General features: G+C 50.0%; 1 protein-coding gene and 1 long non-coding RNA gene across 19 annotated transcripts in view; one reads left to right on the top strand and one right to left on the bottom strand.

The window, feature by feature from the left end:
* The window catches only part of CACNA1D (calcium voltage-gated channel subunit alpha1 D), a 299149-nt gene that overhangs the window by 13952 nt on the left and 267061 nt on the right, over positions 1 to 18136 (bottom strand). For 15 of the 18 annotated variants that reach the window (XM_032322272.1, XM_032322306.1, XM_032322264.1 and 12 more), the window contains 3 exons: positions 16656 to 16758; positions 15255 to 15356; positions 10071 to 10201 (listed from right to left, as the gene is read on the bottom strand). In XM_032322272.1, coding sequence (XP_032178163.1) covers positions 10071 to 10201; positions 15255 to 15356; positions 16656 to 16758 — 336 coding nt within the window. Of the gene's footprint in view, positions 1 to 5709; positions 6148 to 10070; positions 10202 to 15254; positions 15357 to 16655; positions 16759 to 18136 lie in introns of those variants that run through there. The other 3 variants (XM_032322391.1, XM_032322398.1, XM_032322383.1) reach the window with 2 other exon arrangements.
* Positions 1845 to 18057, top strand: LOC116578343. Its single transcript, XR_004280831.1, has 4 exons — positions 1845 to 2175; positions 3116 to 3345; positions 15308 to 17454; positions 17554 to 18057. It is a non-coding gene; the product is annotated as an uncharacterized LOC116578343 (long non-coding RNA).

Here is an 18136-nt window from a genome sequence, read left to right as displayed (position 1 = left end):
AGCACCCTGAATTTATTACATATCACAAAACATAATAATGAAATTTTTCTAGCACACATATCAAGCTAAAAGGTAGCTTAGGCTGCTCCAAAATTTCCATAGGCACGAGTTCTGATCTCAGAAAACTATCTTAAACTCTTGAAAAAATTACTTTTTTCCACAGCCCTAAGAAAAAGAACATTTTTTTCCTTGAAATAAACACTTTACAATCAGTAAAATTAGCTATTCTTTCATTTTTCATTATCTGTGTTTACCTCTATCAGCAAAATACTACTTTAATCTGAAATGTGGTCATTAGCACTTAAACCAACACAATTAAAGCGGTATAAAGTCATTCCATTAACATCACAGTAGAATTATGGTTTTGAATAAACACAGAAATGCTATAAAATAGAAACATTTTTGATTTAAGATGTCCAATCATATAAAATATTAAACAGAATCAAGCCTAGTTTCTGGTTGATTTTTAAATGCTATATGGTATCATAAATATCTTTTAAAAAAAGAAATGTTGGCGCTTTGCCTATAGACTGCTGCTTTAAATTTTAGACACCATTTAATTGGAATTTTATAGATATTTACTCTATAGAATGATTAAATCACCAAAAAAAAAAAAAACAAACCCAAAACCCAAACTACAAAATCTCTCTAAATATCTTTGAAGCAATAGCATAAAAATATGGTATTTTAACGTCAATAGGAGCATCTGTTTACCTTCCTTTCTCTTGCCCACTCTTAGGGTCAGATTTTCCTACCTGGGTGCAGGAGAGATGCCGCGCTGGCTGCCCTCCTAAGCTAGCTCTGTGAGACACACCCGGGAGCTGTCAGCTCTCGTGGCACAGTGAGCCCAAGTGAAAGGCCAGAGCCCCTCCTGAACCTACACTGTAACAGTAGAGATACGAGATGTGAGTCTCCAGTCGGACCCGGCCAGGCCATTCATCTCTGGATACGAGTGCCAGGCTTTCAGACTCCAGCCAACGGGCCCCCGTCTGGCTGAGCCCGGTCTCCATCAAGGGCTTCACTCAGCCGGGGCTGGCCCTGCACACTCGTCTCCTGAAGGGCAAGTGCTGGTGAACCCTTTGTCAGGATTCAGCCCCTACCGAATCAGAGGGCACGGTTTCCGACTAGCTCCATCAGAAGAACAAACAGGAGGTTCGAGTCTTACAGAATAAACCAGCTCATGGACAAGCTGTCCCCCACTGCCTCCGCATACACACATGCATACATATCACACGCGGGCACACCCCTTCTTTTGTCCTCCTTTCCCTGCAGGGAAAATGTGACAGTGTGGCCTTTGTGTCCACTACGCACAGTTCTCCCAGGGTAAGAATCATGAGCTCAGCCCTCCGTGGGCCACCCATGGGGATTCTGACCCTCGCTGAAAAGTTAGCTATAATGTCCCCACGGAAGTTCCTCTTGGGGCTGTGCTCAGCAGCACATATCAAGTTCCCGCTGCTTTGAAAGGTTAAGGAAGGTTTTCTAAAAATTACGTAAAAGGATCTATGACATTCCCCTGCAAATGACCTCACAGAGCTCTCTGAGCAACCTCGATTCTTGAAGTTTAACACCAGAATCCAAAATTCCTCCAAGTTTCCTGGTAACAGAGTATTCCTTCAATTCAAGCTCAGCAGATGCCTTTAGTCAGGAGCTCTGTTCTGTTAGCATCTCTGTACCTGTTGTAACGATCTCACATCCTTTCACACACTACCTCCTGGAAGGCCAGGATTATCCCCATTTGGTTGATTGGCCTGCCCTTCCTAGCAAAGGCTCGGCTATGACTTAGGTCCCCAGGCCTGTGGTTCCAGGGAAGTCCTGCTGGCCTCACCTAGGCCATCACCAAGACAGAGTCATCGAGTTTACCAGAAAAAGGGCTGGGATTAAGTCTGAATTATGTGCTCACTTAAGGACTGCGACCCAACCTGTGACCTCAGTCAAGGTTAACCTTCCAACTAACTTAGCAGAGCTCTTGTATCGCTAAGGCCACATGGAAATGACCAGTGATCACACATCCTTATCTCGGCCGGGCTACTCTGAGGAGTGGTGATCTTTAAAAACACCGTCTATAACACACTCACTCAGACCACTGTTCCTCCAGATTGGCACAGGCAGTGAGATGTGGGGTTCCACTCTCAGTCCGGACTTCGCTGGGCACAGGGCACAGGCAGCTCTGTCTAGGTGAGTGGGTTGGGGCTAGCGTGGCACCAAGGAGGAAAGAAAAGTTCCGGCTGGGGGCAGTGCTCAATGCAGGAGGGTCCCTCACCGGGGAGATCATAAAAAGGCTCCAGCACCCTTTTCCTTTGGAGGGGGAATGGGAGCATTTCCCTAGAGTAGCAGTTCTCCAGAGCGCGGCCCGGGGACACTTTCAGGGGCCCACAAGGGGGCTGTAATCTGCACACTACTAGTATCTTCTTTGCCTTATACACACATTGTCTCGGAGCATAGCGGGGTCTTCAAAAGCTCCGTGATGTGAGGGTGTCACCTCTCTGCTACCCTTGTACACGTATATTCTGTATTTTAAAAATTTCTCAGTTTTAATTTCTAATGTACATACTGATATACAAGGGTCCTCAATAACTTTTAAGAACATAAAAAGGACCCAGAAGATTGACAGCTGATAACTCAGCCCCAGACAGGCAGCACCAACCTTTCCTCAGGCACTGGCCCCTTTCCCTCATCTATGATTCCTGGCAGTCCACTGGCCTTTCTCCACTTTTGGAAGAAACATCCTTCCCCTGGCTTCTCTGAGTTAGCCTTGGCACTTGTTAATGCCTTCATCGTGGCTTAGAATGACATACCCTCCCATTACCCCAAAGAGCCACCTCTCTTAGGTCTGAGGTGTGCCACAGAGAGTGAATTCACGCAAGTAGCTACCCAACATTGGAACTGTTAGGAGGTGTTAGCAAGCTCCTTCCCATGGAAAACTCACACACTAGGGCTAATGAAGGACACTAGGTTGGTATTATTCAGTAACACACCACAATAATTAAGACCTTCTGCTACTACATTATATAGCCTGCCTTAACTTCTTTTCAGTAGTTCTAGAACTTCTCGAAGACTTTTGAAAATCATCATTATTTTGATTTAATTTCGAAAATCATCATTATTGTTGTCAGAGGGAAAAGATCCCCTGCCTTTCAGAAAAAGTAGAGAATCCAGTACCCAACAATGCTGTGAATTTATGGCTGTGTCGCACCACGGCGTAATTACAAAGTGTAACCACCAAGAGGCTGGTGCACAACCTTACATCTGTTTCCCTACGATGGACCCCGGCCTGCATCGTGTTTTCCATCCAGGACCCCAAGAGTCTAGCACCATGGATTCTGCTGAGTCTGTGAAGATTTTCAGGTAAGAAACTTGAGTTGTCTCTTACAACTTTCCTACACTCAGAGCTATACTCTTCTGGCAGGGTTAGGAGAAAGGACAGAGGTGTCTGCAGTCTGACTACAGGCCAAGTTTCAGGGAAGCTTAAGTCAGAGGCAGACCTCATGACTTCTGGATGTTTCCATAAGCTGCTCTTGGCTAGCAGCCATGGCTAGCACTGTCACTCAGCAACACTGGGGCCAAAGTCTCTTGCTTCATTGAAACCATTCTCTAATTCCATTCAGAAAGTTCGTGTTCTAGTTTTTCCTTAGTTGGAAGGGCTGCAGGAAGGCATATGGGAAACCCTGCCATGCCCATCGCTTGGGGCTGTTCTGCCGAGACTTCACCCTGTGGAGACTTCCTCTAGAAGTCAGCTGGTCACCCTGGCCCTGAGACACAGCAAGCACATACTGCCCTTCATTGTTTAATAAACTAGACGTTGGGGTGGGTCAGAAACAGAGGGATCATTCAGCTGATGGTGAATTAGCTCCACACCTGTGCCCATGGGGCTGACCAGCCTCCTTTCCAGGGATGATACACCAAACTCTTAAGAAGTGGAACATCCCAGTCACTAACCGATCAGGGCAGAGTGGGCCTTCGGACCAGAACAGGATCCCAGAGGCCCCTGCTACACCAGGCCTTAGCCTTTCAGTTGCTGGATCACAGAGGGATCTGGAGGACCTGGGGAGGGACTGGACGTAGGCAATCTGTAAGGCACCCGTACAGAGAGAGGCTTCAACATCTTCACAAGGGTGTGGCCACACCAGAATGTGCCGGCCGACCCTCAACCCTACTTCGCACCACTGCCTGGGGTGCTGCGTGAAGTCAGACCTGCTCTTGGGCCCCGTGGACTCTGCTGTGAGGATCCATAAAAACCCACCACCCACCTAGACTTACAGCAGTCCGCACAGTGGGAGCAGAATCAGGGGCCAGGCCTGTTTCCCTAAGTGAGGCGAGGGAATCCACTTAAGTGCCGACAGGCCAGATCCCTGGTAACAGGAGCCACTGGGGCCAAAGGTCACAGCAGAAAGGACATCACTGGAACAGACCTCAGGGCTGGGAGAGAGCCTGCCAGCGGTGCCCAGGATGGGCCTGCAGGGACTCCACTAATGCTGCTCTTCCCAGCGGTGGGCACCACTTGCCCACTGGGGGGGCTCTGGAACGAGTCCAGCCAGGAACAGGGCTTCCCCACATGCCACTGGCTGTCTCCACTGCGTTCTGCCCACCCTCTCACACACGCACGTGCACCCACGCACCCACCACAAAACCTTCTGTCGGTGACGAGGGCAGGCCAACGGGGCTTACAAAGAAGACCTGCTTTTCTCTACGTACTTCAGAAATGTCAAGTTTTCCCACTACAGTTACTTTTAAATATTGGTCTTAAAACTCTGGTTGGCTCCTCGGAGCGTCTTGGGCTCAGCACTGGATGTAGAAGCTCCTCAGCACTGAGAATTTCAGACTCCCTCATGAAGCAACTCCTTGGGCAAAAGTCTACAATTTGTAAGATGTGAAAACACAACCTGTAGAGGTAACTCTGTGTACATCTTTATACATTTCCCAGATCTCTTTAAAAGGGGTAGAATTCTCTTTCTCAGTGGATAACTACAGTACAGAACAGAACAGAGATCAAAGAAAAACAAGAATTTCTTAAAGTTCCGGTAGTAAACAGGCATATGATATTATTATGTTGTAGTCTTAATAATAAGCAATTATACGTTCAAAGTGCTTTACAATCACTTAGCTATTCCTCACAACAGCCCTGTGAGGTAGGTCGACATTATTACCCCCATTTTACAGATGGAGGAAACTGAGGCACAGAGAGGTTAAGTGTCTTGCCCAAAGTCACGCAGCAAGTGAACGCTGGAGCTGGGACTAGAACCCAGGTTCCCTGACTCCCAGTGTCCTTGAAACTAGACCACACTGTTTCCAAAGAGGCATCCCCAGACTGGCTTTGAGCACGAATTAAAGACGGACAATGTTGGATGAGGTTTGGGTGTGGTGGTATTTCCCGTGGACACGTTAAGATGGAACCTGAGGTGTTACCTGGACTGGTTTTGGCATGCGGGTGTATGTGTTAGTTTCAATGGTGTGTCTGAGCTTCCTGGCCTGCCCACTTCCCACTGCATTCTCAACTGGGTCACTGCAGAGAGTGGAGGCCGGAGGGTCAGGAGGTCATGGCGGACTGGCATATAAAAGGAACTCTGTCAGCTCAGTGCCCAGGGGCCTGCCAGTCTTTGGGAGTTCGGGCAAACTAGGGACGCAGGACTTTGGAACGAAGTCAGCTGCCCACCGTAGGCAGGTCTGCTTCATCATTTTATTATGTGTTTTTTTTGTTTTGTTTTGTTTTTTACTGGCCAGCGTCAGGAAGTTGTGTTCATTTCATTTCTCTGTGGGGCGGCTGCCCCCCTCCTTTGCTCTCTCTCTCTCTCTCTCTCTCTCTCTTTCCCTTTCTCTGAGTCTCTGCTTGGAAGGGAAAAACTGTTAAGCCTTTTGCACGTTCCCTTCCATGAAAAAGAGCCACCGGGAGCAGCATCCGCGACAGGAGGCCATGGCTCTGCAGGTGAGCCATGACCCTGCTTCCACCTTCTGGAGGAGTGCTTTGCTTGGAAGGGGTCTCCCTGGGGCCTTGGGTTTGCTTTTTCCTGCATTTCTCCTGAAATGCTGTTTCAGTAGAAATAAGCCCACTTGAGACTTTTCCCTTTCAAGGCCTTAGCCACAAACGCCTTCCGACTAACGAGCTTGGTGCTGTAGCTCAGGCAGAAAATTCTAAAGCATCCGTTCAAGCATCTGAAACAAATGAATCAGCCAGTGAAATCTCATCTGTTAGTATCTGTTCTCAGATTAAAAAAGAAAAAAAAAGCCTTTTTTATGGCTTGAAATGGACTCATGCTTTAAAAAATGAAAAATACCTTGCTACTTTTTAAACTAAGGTAACTAACTAACAGGAGTCTGCTACCCCACAGATGAAATGTCTGCGGAGCGTGTCTTCCTCTCCTCCTGCGCCAAGCCTCCCCAAGGTGGCCGCATCAGGGCACAGCAGGGACTGAGAGTTGCTGGGTTCTTTATACCACCCACCCTTCCACTCGACCACCCACATCACCATCTGTTGGCTGCGGTGCAGGCTTTCACAGAAAACCTAACCACCTCACTCTTTACCAGCTGGAAATCATGGTTTCCTCCCTAAACCCAACCTCCAAAGAGGTGAGAAAGACTCTCCCTCTAAAGTCTTCCTGTCATCACAGATAGGCAGGCTCCCATCTGGGATGACTGGGGGATGGTGTCTCCTCAGATTTTACCAGAGTATCTTTGGCATAAAGGGAATCCTTGAGTGTTGAAAGAAAAAGAAATGAACAAAACTTTTCCCACTTTGCGATTTTTTTTTTCCTTTTCCACGAGGCACTGGACTAATTCATGTCTGCATCTTACATCTGGAAGATCTGATGGGGCACTGCTGTTTGATGGGAAGGGGACTGAGCACTTTCAAGGCTGCAGAGCTGTGTTCCTTTACTGACTTGCTCTTGGCGGAAACTCGCAGGTCACTCGATGCAGCAGGAATGGAGGGAGAGCAGATGTGGGGTCAAACTGAAGTGGGTATATGGCACATGGGAGGGTGGGTGGCGAGGAAAACAAAAAGGCAGCCTGATGCAGCTTCTCTCTGACCCTCAGGAGAAGGCTGGAGAGAAGGCTGGCTTTAATGAAGATGGATGGACGGATGGGAACTGCACACTCATTCAGACCACAGAGGCCAGAGGACACTGGGTGCCAACCTCCTCCCCACACGAGGATCCCCTTCGTGTAGAAGGGAACACTGCAGGAGGTCTGAACAGAGGGAGACCAGATGGAGCCCCCAGGGCTGGAAACTCCAGTGCATCTGTGTGCCCTTGAGAACCATTCCATGGGGAGCAGAGAACGTGGACCAGTTCTGATCCCGCTCAGACAGACTGCACTCTCCGCAGCACAAACACGCACATGCCTAGGTCGTACGTCTGCGCTCACACTCCACCTCCCATGAGCAAGCCATCTGTCAGCCACGCGGCACCCTGGCGTGGGGAGAAGCACCTCATCCCACCCAGCCCCCGTGTAGGGGCTTCCTGGCACATCTGTGTCCTTGTCCTAGGGATACTGTGGGTTCCACTGTCATTCGACCCCGTGTCCCTAACTACTATGTCATCATAGAATGTTTCTTCACACAGAAAGGAAGCACCTCCTTGTGCTTATTAAACGTACAGTGACAAATCACATTTAAAGCCACTTCTAGGACAGAGGAGGCCAAAAATGTAATTAGAATTACCCTTCGAGGAGACCAGAATTTCCTATTTTTAATGTTTGCTTCGGAATCCAATATACTTTTAGAATTTATCTGTCAAAGTTATGAACAACTTTATCTTCTAGGCTGTGTACTCAACATAAATTATAGTCATAGCCTCAACTCTCAACAGAACCGGGTAAAGATGCACCGATATCATCATCTAACAGGAAATGTTTGATTTCACCAAGGAAATGAAACTCTTTCTACAAAAAACAAAATGAAAAATGTTGAGGAGAAAAACATTATGGTAACACGATATAACAGTATCTTTTACCTCATGACTTAAAAAGGCAGTTTTAGCACCATTTGAAACTGTAACTTTAAAGACTCAGGGAAGCCCATCCATGAAATATGGTAATTACTTAGTCATGTGTTGGTTTTCAGGCTTTAAAACATCAAAACATTATGTCCAGACGCTGCAGCAGCAACTGAAGCCATCTGATGGGGAAGTCTTGGGGATTCAGGGAAGGGAGAACTCTGCTCATGTGGTCACCACGCATGCCTTCCCCAGAAGATAGAAAGGTCTCATAGCACAGAGCTAACTTGGTTCCTGGGAATTATGACCTAGTCATCCATGAAAGAGTATGCATCCCCCTTGAGAAAAGTCATCAAGTCCTACCAACCCCACCACATAGAATCCGAGAACATCAGGCAGTTCCCTGCAGGAGGAGGGGACCGTGACGCTGGAAATCCAGCCAGTCTAGAACTCCAGGCCCAGGGCCACTTTAGGGAAGCATCTTCAGAAGGTCATTCGTCACACCGTCTCCTTGAACCCAGCTTGGCCACGCTGCCCTCAAGAGCCTATGGACCACAAGCCTGTTCAGATTTACAAACACATCTTTACAGCTTGCTTTTGTCTTTCTAAGGCTACCTGTGAACAGTGGTCGGGAGGAAGGCCGTCCCTTTTACAAACTGGAGGGGACGGAAGGGAAAGTTTTACTCACAAATTCCACAACCTGAGGCAGCAATGGGCTGTTGGACTGAGCCCATGGTTCACTGAGCCACTTTTAGGAGAGATGATCAGAGAAATAAAGATCGGAAATCATCCTCAGCTAGCTTGAGCATCCTTGCTTCTTCCCCTGGCTCTGCAGCTGTCTGGGCAGAGCAGAGGTGCCCTCGTGAAGGACTTTGACTAACCCACCATCTGTATATGCACCCACATGCCCTCACTCATGGCCATTCACGTTCATGTCCTCTCTCACAGCAAGCTCACAGACAAGCCCTCCCTTCACTGCACCATCTCTTGGAACACAAAACAATGCTGGGCATTTTTCTCCAGAAAAAGGTGAAGGACTATTCCATGCTGAATCCTGCTAATACCCTATATAATCCAATGTAAAGCTCGTGACGTTAACAGACATAAAAGTCATTTTAGAGTGAACAAATGAAGATGGAAAAAACTCTTATCTTATTCGTGATGGACTTCAGACACTTGGGTAGCAGAGAGGATGGGCTTTGATTAGTTTGGACAGGTGTTCCTGTAGCTTGCCAACCTCTGTAGTTCCCTTTTGCCCGTTCTTAACATCTCATTCCCTCTTCACCCTGCTTTCTCTATTGCCAACACTTGCTCACGAACTTCCCTTCCTCGCCCCTCTTCCTGCAAGCTTCACAGGGACCCCCTTCCTCCATACACCTGCTTCCCGTGCCAGAGATCTGGGCTTACCTAGGGTTCTACATCTCAAATGCAAATGGGCCCTGGCTGGAACCAGAAGTTCCTGTAAGCCACGTCCACCCTCCAGGAGCCTGGGGCAGGCTGCGGCTGGCGCAGGGAAAAGGACCAGAGGCTGGCCTGGGCACAGAGCAGCGTTTGCACAGCAAGCCTCACGGCCACCAGGAAACACACACAGAGAGAGACACACTGCGACACATGCACGCACGCACACACCCATCCACACGCACACGCACACGCACACCAGGAGGTGATGGATGTCACTGAAATGGACCGAAAACCAACAAGCAGTGGGGTAAGAAACAAACAGAAACAAAACAAAGCACTTGCGTTCAGATGGAAAGCCGTTTCCTGGGCAGCTAGGGCCCAAGCCCAGGGCTGGGGGGAGGTGGGGGCCTGCCTAAGGACACTGTCTTTGGAGAAGCCGGGAGGAGACAGGGTACAAGACACCACTGGCCCCCTGGGGCCTGCCAGGGTTGGGCCTCCACCCCCGTCCTGGGGGCCCTGCCACCCGGGGGCCACAGCCAGTGTGGGCGCAACAGATAAAGCAAGGGGTGGGCACTTACCTCATAGCCCAGAAATGGCTAGTCCACATTTTGGGGGGTGTGCGGTACCTCAGTTTAAACAAAATCCTTGTGGCACTGCTCAACCATGAATAGCCAGCTCTCTAGTATTTCAAATAAGCTTGTAAAATGGTTAGTGAAAAGAGAATAAAACAAAAGGACAATTCACCTGTAGGGCAATGGTGGTGTTCTTCGCAGGGTACTTTCCCACCAGGCCTTGTTCTTTCCGTTTCTTGAATTTCCTAAAGTAGTCCTGTATCAGGAAAGTGGCATAGAACTTCCCCACGGTTACCTCATCATCTAAACGGAGAGACCAGACACAGCTCTCCCGAATCAGCACATTTGCACCAGGAGCCTCAACTCTTTCTGGGGGCTGGGGTGGGGGGCAGGGCGGGACAGCGCCCAGGGCACTGAGCTCTGGGTGAGGACACAGGAGACTAAATCTAGCAAAAAGCAAGGTTTTGCAAAGCAGTTAAGGCTCAAAATTAGAGTCAGTCCCATGAACTGATACTCAAAATTGCAGAAAACGATATGTTTGTTATGAGTTTATTAGAGCAGCGTATTAGTAACACTATGGAGTGCTGTCTTGCTTATTTACTTAAAATAAAAATTACAAAACAAAAAAAGACTTCCTGGGTCCTATTTTCACCCCTGCACATAGGGATTTGCATGTGTAATTACCATGAACACCAAAGAGCAATTAACCATCCAAATCCCGATGCTTCGAGATAAAGACAGAGACCTCAGAAAGTGACAGACAAGCTCAGAAGAGGAGGAAGGTTCAGGAAAGTGGCTGCAAACCCAGATTTTCACGTGCCCCTGTGATTCTGTTCCAATAGCCTCCATATGCCATTTCTCTGTTTGTAACCCAGAATTGCTTATTTTTGGCAGTGCAAGCAACAGCTCCAACTAACCTCGAAGTTGAGCTTATTTCTGCTTTGTTCGGAACAACTCCAGCATGGACTGCTGGGGAACTGGAACTCCGCTGAGTGTTTTAAAAGTGATGCATGAGGCAGAATAGAGGCTCTGGCTGTCTCATGGTAAACCACAATGCGTTTGCCCAACGGCCTCCACCAGCCCTGTTCTCCCTGGGGCGCATGCCCCCAGATCTGCAATGGTCCCTGGGCAAAAAGCTTAGGGCCCCAGGAGTTGTAGAGGATGGGAGGAGGAAGGGCTGCTGGCCCTCAGCAGCTGAGCTTGTACCCAGGCTGCCCTTGGAAGAGTCGCCGGCAGAGCTGGGGCCAGGGGCTTGTGTTCTCCTCTGTAAACAGGGCTACACCTCTTAGAGGAGGCGTGAGCATGACCCAAGAGGAGGCCTGGAAGCACCCAGCCCCATGCTAGGGTAGTCCAAAGTGCTTGGGCTGGATGAGAGTGAGCTGGCAGCCTGCTGACAGTGGCATCCACTGAAATGGATGTGGAACATGATGGGTTGGGGGCCACTGGGACCCTATGCATTCCCTAATGCACCCTGTGTGGGGTTCATTCAGTACCCATGTGGGAACCATCCCCTTCTGGATATCACCAGGGTGCTGTATGCAGCCTCTCCACACTTCCCTGTCAGAAGCCATTCAGTGCTACTGATTAAGAAGATGCCTTGGGGAGGTTGGCCTTAAGACGAGAGCTGCATTCCTCCCAAACCCCAGCCAAGAAGTCCTCAAGTGGTGTAGGGACCACCAAAGGGATGAAGGCTTTGGGTAGCATGTGAAACCATGTCCTGTGTCTGTCTCAGACTGGTGCAAATGGCCTAATGATGCACTGCCCATGGCGGGGAGGGGAGGAGGGGAGAGGCGGACAGACCATTTAGGTCTTGACACTTCACACCAACTTTGCTCCCAAGCTGCTCTCACTTTTGCTGAGGGTACATCTGGTATGCCTTCCAGCTGCCTCTACTCTTGGGCATCCGTATTCGCAGAGGAGCTCCATGTGGGTGTCATGGCCTCTTTGAAACAGCTCTGCGATGGTGAAGTGGCCTACCCACCGCCCCCAACCCCCAACAGGTGGAGCGGGGCTGAATGACCAGCCCTGGTCGGTTGAGTTGGGATGTGAGCCCAGGGCAGTAGGCCTCCCGAGTGTAGGCTTTCCTCTTCCTCCACACCACCCACTAAGATACAGCCCAGCTCTGGCCACACAGACCACGTACTTCTTTGGGGCTGCCTCCCCCAGAGTACAAGCCTCTCTACTGAGCTGCATGCAGGGAGGTGGGCTCACAGCTGACAATCTTGGGGATCCAGGGAGCCTCTGCCTTCTGTGCCACAGCTATCCCCTGCAGTCCTGGGTATCAAGTCTTCTCTGGGGGGGTCCCAGAAAAAAACACTAGGTTTACAGAATGCCCACCTCATTCCACACTGGAATGCTTCCCATGAATGCACACCTAACCGTTTTTTCCCTTCAAACCCAGCCGGTGCTGGCCTACAGGGGTCCAGGAAGCTCCCGTGGGAGGGTATTGGCTCTCTCTGGCCCAGAATTGGGGGCAGTAGGGTGCTCAGGAAGGGGATGACTATGGTTCTGACCAACTGGCCGCTCTGGAGAGGAGGCAGGCCACCACTTGGTCTTCTCCACTAAAATGTTAAGCTGATTGTGGCTGGGCAGAGGACAAGCTCTCAGAAACAGGAAAAAATCAAAGCTAGAGCTGGTTAGAAAAGGAAGGGACAGAAGGAATGGATGCGCTAAGGCCATCCGGGCTCAGGCCTGGAGAGAAATAGATGGGGTCAGCTTTTTGAGCTCTGCAAGGCAAAGGAACCAAAGATCCAAGTCAGAGTGGAGGCCCAAAGGAAGGACATCCCCAGGAGAATAGGGAACTCCTACAGAAAGGGGGAAGAGCCATGACACGGCAGAAGACTGAAGAAGAGTGGAGCCCAGAACATGTGCAAGATTGGGAGATGGGCAAGGGGACCACTGAGCACAGGGGACGGAGAGGACAGGCAGGCTGTGCCTGCAGCCACAGGCCCCTGCCTTGCCATGGTGTAGAAGGACAGTTCCCCACTGCTCCTCTGGGGCTGAATCCTGGGGTTGCTCCTTCTCAGAACCTTGTGAATACCTGGGCAGAGAAGGGGGGGGGTACCTCACATCACCCTGAGCTACAAAGCTTCCCAAAATGGGCCCCTGCCCCACTGTCACTAGGCCTGTGAGGGGCTCCCTGATGCCCCACATGGGCTGGTCCCGCGTACTGGGAGCAGCTGGCCTGGCGGGGTCTGCAATTCTGGCCAGGGTATAGCCTGTGGGACACTGAGCCCCTCGGCCCCGGGGAGCTAGCCATCTGCTGGCTGAACAAATACTCCCATTTTCCAACTGTGCCACAATGTGGGGCAAGGCTGGGAACTGAGGAGTCTATGGGAAGAGAAAAGAAGAAACAGAAAGAACTGGTGGAACGCAGGCGGCAAAACCCTGCTGCGTACGCACCTCCTACAGAGTGCATTGGTGGTGGCCTCAGAGTCCCTGCCTGCTCTGAGCCTCTCCAGTGTGGTGGCACTTGGGGTCTGGCCCAGAAGAGCACCAACGTGGGGACATACTCCAACAGGGCGGCATGTCATTTCCTAAGGGCCTTCTCCTTGGGTTTCACTATGCCTCCTGCTGCCATTTTGAAATAGGTAAACACCTGTCATCCTAAACCCCAATCTTTCCTTAGAAATGCAGAAAAAAGGCCGGGCCCAGGTATCAGGCTAAGAAAGCGCAGAGATGTTTTACTAGCAGTCTAGCAGAGCTCAAAGTTGGATGTTTTGAGGATGCTAGCATGGTGAGCCAAACTCTGGACCTTTTTTTCCTGGTCTAATTAAAAGAAAGAAAGCTTCACAATAATGCAGCTATGCTCCCCCCCAGATGCTTGGGTGAGACTGATTTGTAAAGAAAGGGGCCAATCAGCTGAGAGGCCCTGGGGCAGGGCAGGCCAGCCCCGGGGCCAGGGGTGGGGGGCGATGGGGTCGGGGGCTGGGTTTACCGGGACGCGCAGCCCCTATTCTGAAGCATGCATCTGGATTTGAGAAACAGTGTAGGGGAATACGGCTGCCAAGAGATAACCCTGATTCCATGCCACCACCCTAAAACAGAATTGCTTCAGAATATTCTGAAAGACTGAGACTTGAAAGGAATGGAGGCTGCAGAAAAAGCTCAAGCACATTGTTACAACAGTCTTAAAAAGCAATTTCTCTAAGCCATGCGAGCACTGGGTGCGCAGCTGCAAGGAAAACAAAACCAAAGAGTCGTTTTAAATGTGCAGTACCAGTTCTCCCGTGGGGGGCCAGCTGGGAGCTGGGGGTTTTCTGTTCTTTGGATTTGGGGGCATTCTGTGTGTGTGCTTTCCCTTTATCACTTCTTTGGGGCTGTCTCCCCCGGCTTTGAGCAGTTGGCTGCACCAGCTAGGGGTGACCCCCTCCACAACAAAAGCTCACACTGCTCTGGCTTCATGCTGGGGAGCAGAGCTGGCCGCCATGCTGCTCTCTCTCTCTCTCTCTCTGTCTCCCAAGAGCCAGAGACTGTCACCTTCTCAGAGGGAGAGGCCTTGGCCACCATCCTGGCCTGGGGTCCCGGAGTCGGCTTCCAGCCCTGAGCCCGATAAATCCCGAAAGTTGCAGGAGCGGTGATGCTAGAAAAGTGGGGTTGGTTACAAAACACACCAAATGCTCACATGTGCCTGGGGCTAGGGGCAGCTAGAATACTGGGGCTGTGGCACGGAGTGAACGGATCCTGCACCTTTAAAACGTGAAAATAAAATAGTCACGAAACAACCACCTCAACATCTAAGTCCGGCGTACTTAAACAAAAATGGAAAAACAGTATATATATTATATATATGTGTGTCATATATATATATACATCTGAAAAAGTTTAGTCTGTTATTTTATGACAAATAACAAAAGGAAATAAGCATGCCTGTTAGTTCTAACTCTAAACTCCAGTTAAAGGGACATTTTTGGTAATTATGATGGTAAACTCAGTCTTGAGAACATTTCAAAAATACCATTTTCTGAAAACTATTTTTTCTGAGACATTTTCAAGAACATGTTGAAGGATAAATGGAAACTAATTTTAAATATTTCATTTTGTTTGAAAAAATACAGGCTCTTTGAGACAGTAAGCTCATTTTCCCACGGTAATTCTTCTGCCAACCAGAAAACCCCTGCCCTAGCCATCTGGGTCTTGGGTCTCCTTCCCCCTGAAGCCTCTCCTTTGTCTGGAATGGTCCTCCTGTTACCCTAAATAATTACACCAAAAGGCCAAAGAGCCTTCTTTAGCTGTGGGCCCAAATGCTCTAGCAGATATGTAAAGCATTCTGCAAACCCCCTCTGGGCTTGCTGGAGATCCTTGCATTAAAACCAATGTGAGGTCAAGAACCACTTAGAAAACAGATTGCACTGACCACCAGCTGGAGGGACAACTTGGTCAAGCAGTTTCATGCTGGTTTTCTTCCAGATTTTCTTGATCACAGCTCGGAGTTCTTCATTAGCTTGTTCCAGGTTCCCTGAATTCAAAAAGCAAGAGGAGAAAAGGAGCCTTGCTTCTCTCAGCCAGCTCTCCTGTCTGTTCCCACCAGGGCTGCTTCCTTCCCAGCCTGGCCTGGAGCAGAGCCTTCAGACGAGATGGGGCTCCCCTCCCCCAGGGCTCTCCAGCTGAGGAGTCACAGGCAAGTAGTGGGTGAGCCTTCTACCAGACAGTCACTCCACGGTGGGAAGCGTGTTTTATTCTGGAATTCAAGGCCTATGCAGCATGATCTCGTCCTACCCTCCTAGCCAAGGCCTATCCCTCCCCACTGCCCCCAGCTAGGATGCCTTCTATTCCTCCACTGCCTGTTCCAAACCCTCTGCCTCCAATTCACCCACATGAGACTCTCTCAATACCTACTGCAGGTACTCGTCAGCACCCCCAAAATCTGGTCTTTTATTACATGGGCTGAAGCCTATCTCCTCAGCTAACCTGTCAGTCCCTAAAACCACCCTGCCTTCTACCTCACCCGGTGACAGGCTGGCCAGGGCCAGGGATGGGTGAGCACACTGCCAGGAGGACTGGGAGCTCGGAGAGACTGGCTTCGTGCAGAGGTTCACCTAGTGCTCTGAGGCTGCTAGCAGACAGCCCTCTGCAGACCGCAGCTGTGCCTTGCTGGCCCCTCTTCCCTCTCATTCGCGGAGTGCGTCAAGAGTTGGCTCCTTCACAGCCTCCACTTTCCCGTCTCCTGTCATTCCCCAACCTGCTGCAATCTGCTTTCTGTCTCACTCTCACATCATTACTGAGCCAACCCCAGCAGCCACCCTCCAGGACTGAGTGTGGCCATGAAGACCAAGGCGGTTTGAGCTCAGTGGGGGAGACGCTGCTGCTAATGGTCCCCGATGCCAGCTCTCTGCTTCCCCCTGGCAGAGGGGCTCCTGCAGACATCCTCTCCTCTTGGCCTCGGGACTCCTCCTGACAGATGCATGTTTATTCCTTTTCAACAGAGAAAGAAGCTAGAGCTCACCACCGGGAAATCCCTCTCTGCAGGTCACACAGCAGAAAGGGACAGCTGGAGTGAGCACGTTTGTGGTGGTCCTGTCTCTGCCCTAGCCCTGCTCCGTCCACCGCATTTCTCCTGCTCTGTCGTGAGCAGTGGCAGGAGTCACTGCAAGTCTTTCTGGGACAAAGTGGAGCATAAAGGCAGGGAGGGACAGCCAGCTGGCCTAGTACTCGCTGCCCCCTTTCTCAGGGCCTCCCCTCCGACAAGAAAAGGCCCAGATGGGAGAATTCAAGGGGAGATATGGCACCCCTCCCCTCTTGTCCCAGGAATGCTCACCTTCTGTCTTGATTTTAAGAGCTGTTCGAACCAGAGCAAACAGGGTTGCATTAAACATGACCGTCCCATCACTGTTGAGAGGCATGTTCATGGCCACTAGTCTCTGTAAACAGAAGACGTTTCTCAATAGAAGGCGAATGATGGATGACAGCCATGTCCCTTTTCGGTGTTGATTCTCTGTTTATCCCTTGACTCTTTCTAGTCAACAGGTCAATTCCACAATTCCTTGGGGAAGACCTACCATCTGGGGGGGACTCGGAGCTGACACCGATCAAGGCTTTAGTCGTGAAACACACATGCTGGCATATGGATCGTACCCTCTGCTTGTTTTTAACCTCAACTGTGTAAGACCTGACTGTCCGGGTGCTCTTCTGTCCCTCCCCATGTCTTGGGGTCACGCCTCCCTTCTGGGCACATCCTTAAAGCTGCGGTGAGGGTGAGACAATACAACAGATACAAGCCAGGCACGGGTCCTGGGACTTGGGTCCTCACTATTCCTAACACAGGGAGTGTCCTTTGGGGAACCCTGCTCTGGTGGGTCCATCGTGCAGTGTTTCCTACAACTCCACATGGTTGCTCTGTCTGGTCTTTCAGAGCAGGACCCCTACTTCCTGTTTCTCTTCTCCCTTCTGGTCCCATGAACACCAGCACTGGGAGCTGAGGAGGGGGCTTGCGGGAGTGACACCCTCTCTGGGCCCTGGTTACCTCCGCTGCAGACGCAGATGGCACACCCAGCTGGGGTTAAGGGGAATCGTGGATGCAAAGATTCAGGGGATGCTTGGCACATAATCAGAGCTAAGTAAGTGGTATTTGTAATTGTTAATGTTCCAAATTTCTTATTTTGGGCTGGCAAAGTATCCTAAGAGATTTTTTAACACTTTTTCTCTTCCCTACTAAGGGACTAGAATCTCGCATTTGCATGACTCATTCCACCTAAATTTCTAGTCCTACTGTCAACCATGTGTCTCCAAACCCAGCACAGGCCGCCACGGGAGACCGCATGTCCATTCGCTTTCCCTGGTAAGTTCCTGAACCAGCAAAATGGACTGTATTGTGCCTCAAGGATACTTAGATCCTTTATATAAAAGAGTCTGGAAAAATAAATACAAAACGACAGCCATGAGCTGGAACCCATCTCACTTTTGGAAAGCAGAAAAGAGGTTGGTACTGAAAAATTTATGAAAAAAAGTTAACTTCTGTGGCTTATTCTCTGTACCTTCATCCAGAGTCTAGGCTACAGAGAAGCAACGATGTGGGCAAAGACCCAAGGACCCGCCAATGTGGTTTTCTGGACTTTCGGGGCAGAGAACAATGAGCTTGCCTCCAAAGTTTTCTTTGAAAGCCTGCAGTACATTGTAGACTCCGCTCTGTTATCCAGAGTTCTGCCCAGAGCTGGCCCAGCAACACTGGGTAAAATGGCTGAACCCAGAATCATCTCAGACCCATGGGGAGAGGTGACCAGCTGTTGTGTGGCTGGCTAG

This window comes from Mustela erminea, chromosome 1, assembly GCF_009829155.1.
Source record: "Mustela erminea isolate mMusErm1 chromosome 1, mMusErm1.Pri, whole genome shotgun sequence".
Lineage (NCBI taxonomy): Eukaryota > Metazoa > Chordata > Mammalia > Carnivora > Mustelidae > Mustela > Mustela erminea.
The sequence above is the reverse complement of the archived record's forward strand: the minus strand, read 5'-3'. Positions and strand labels throughout refer to the sequence as shown.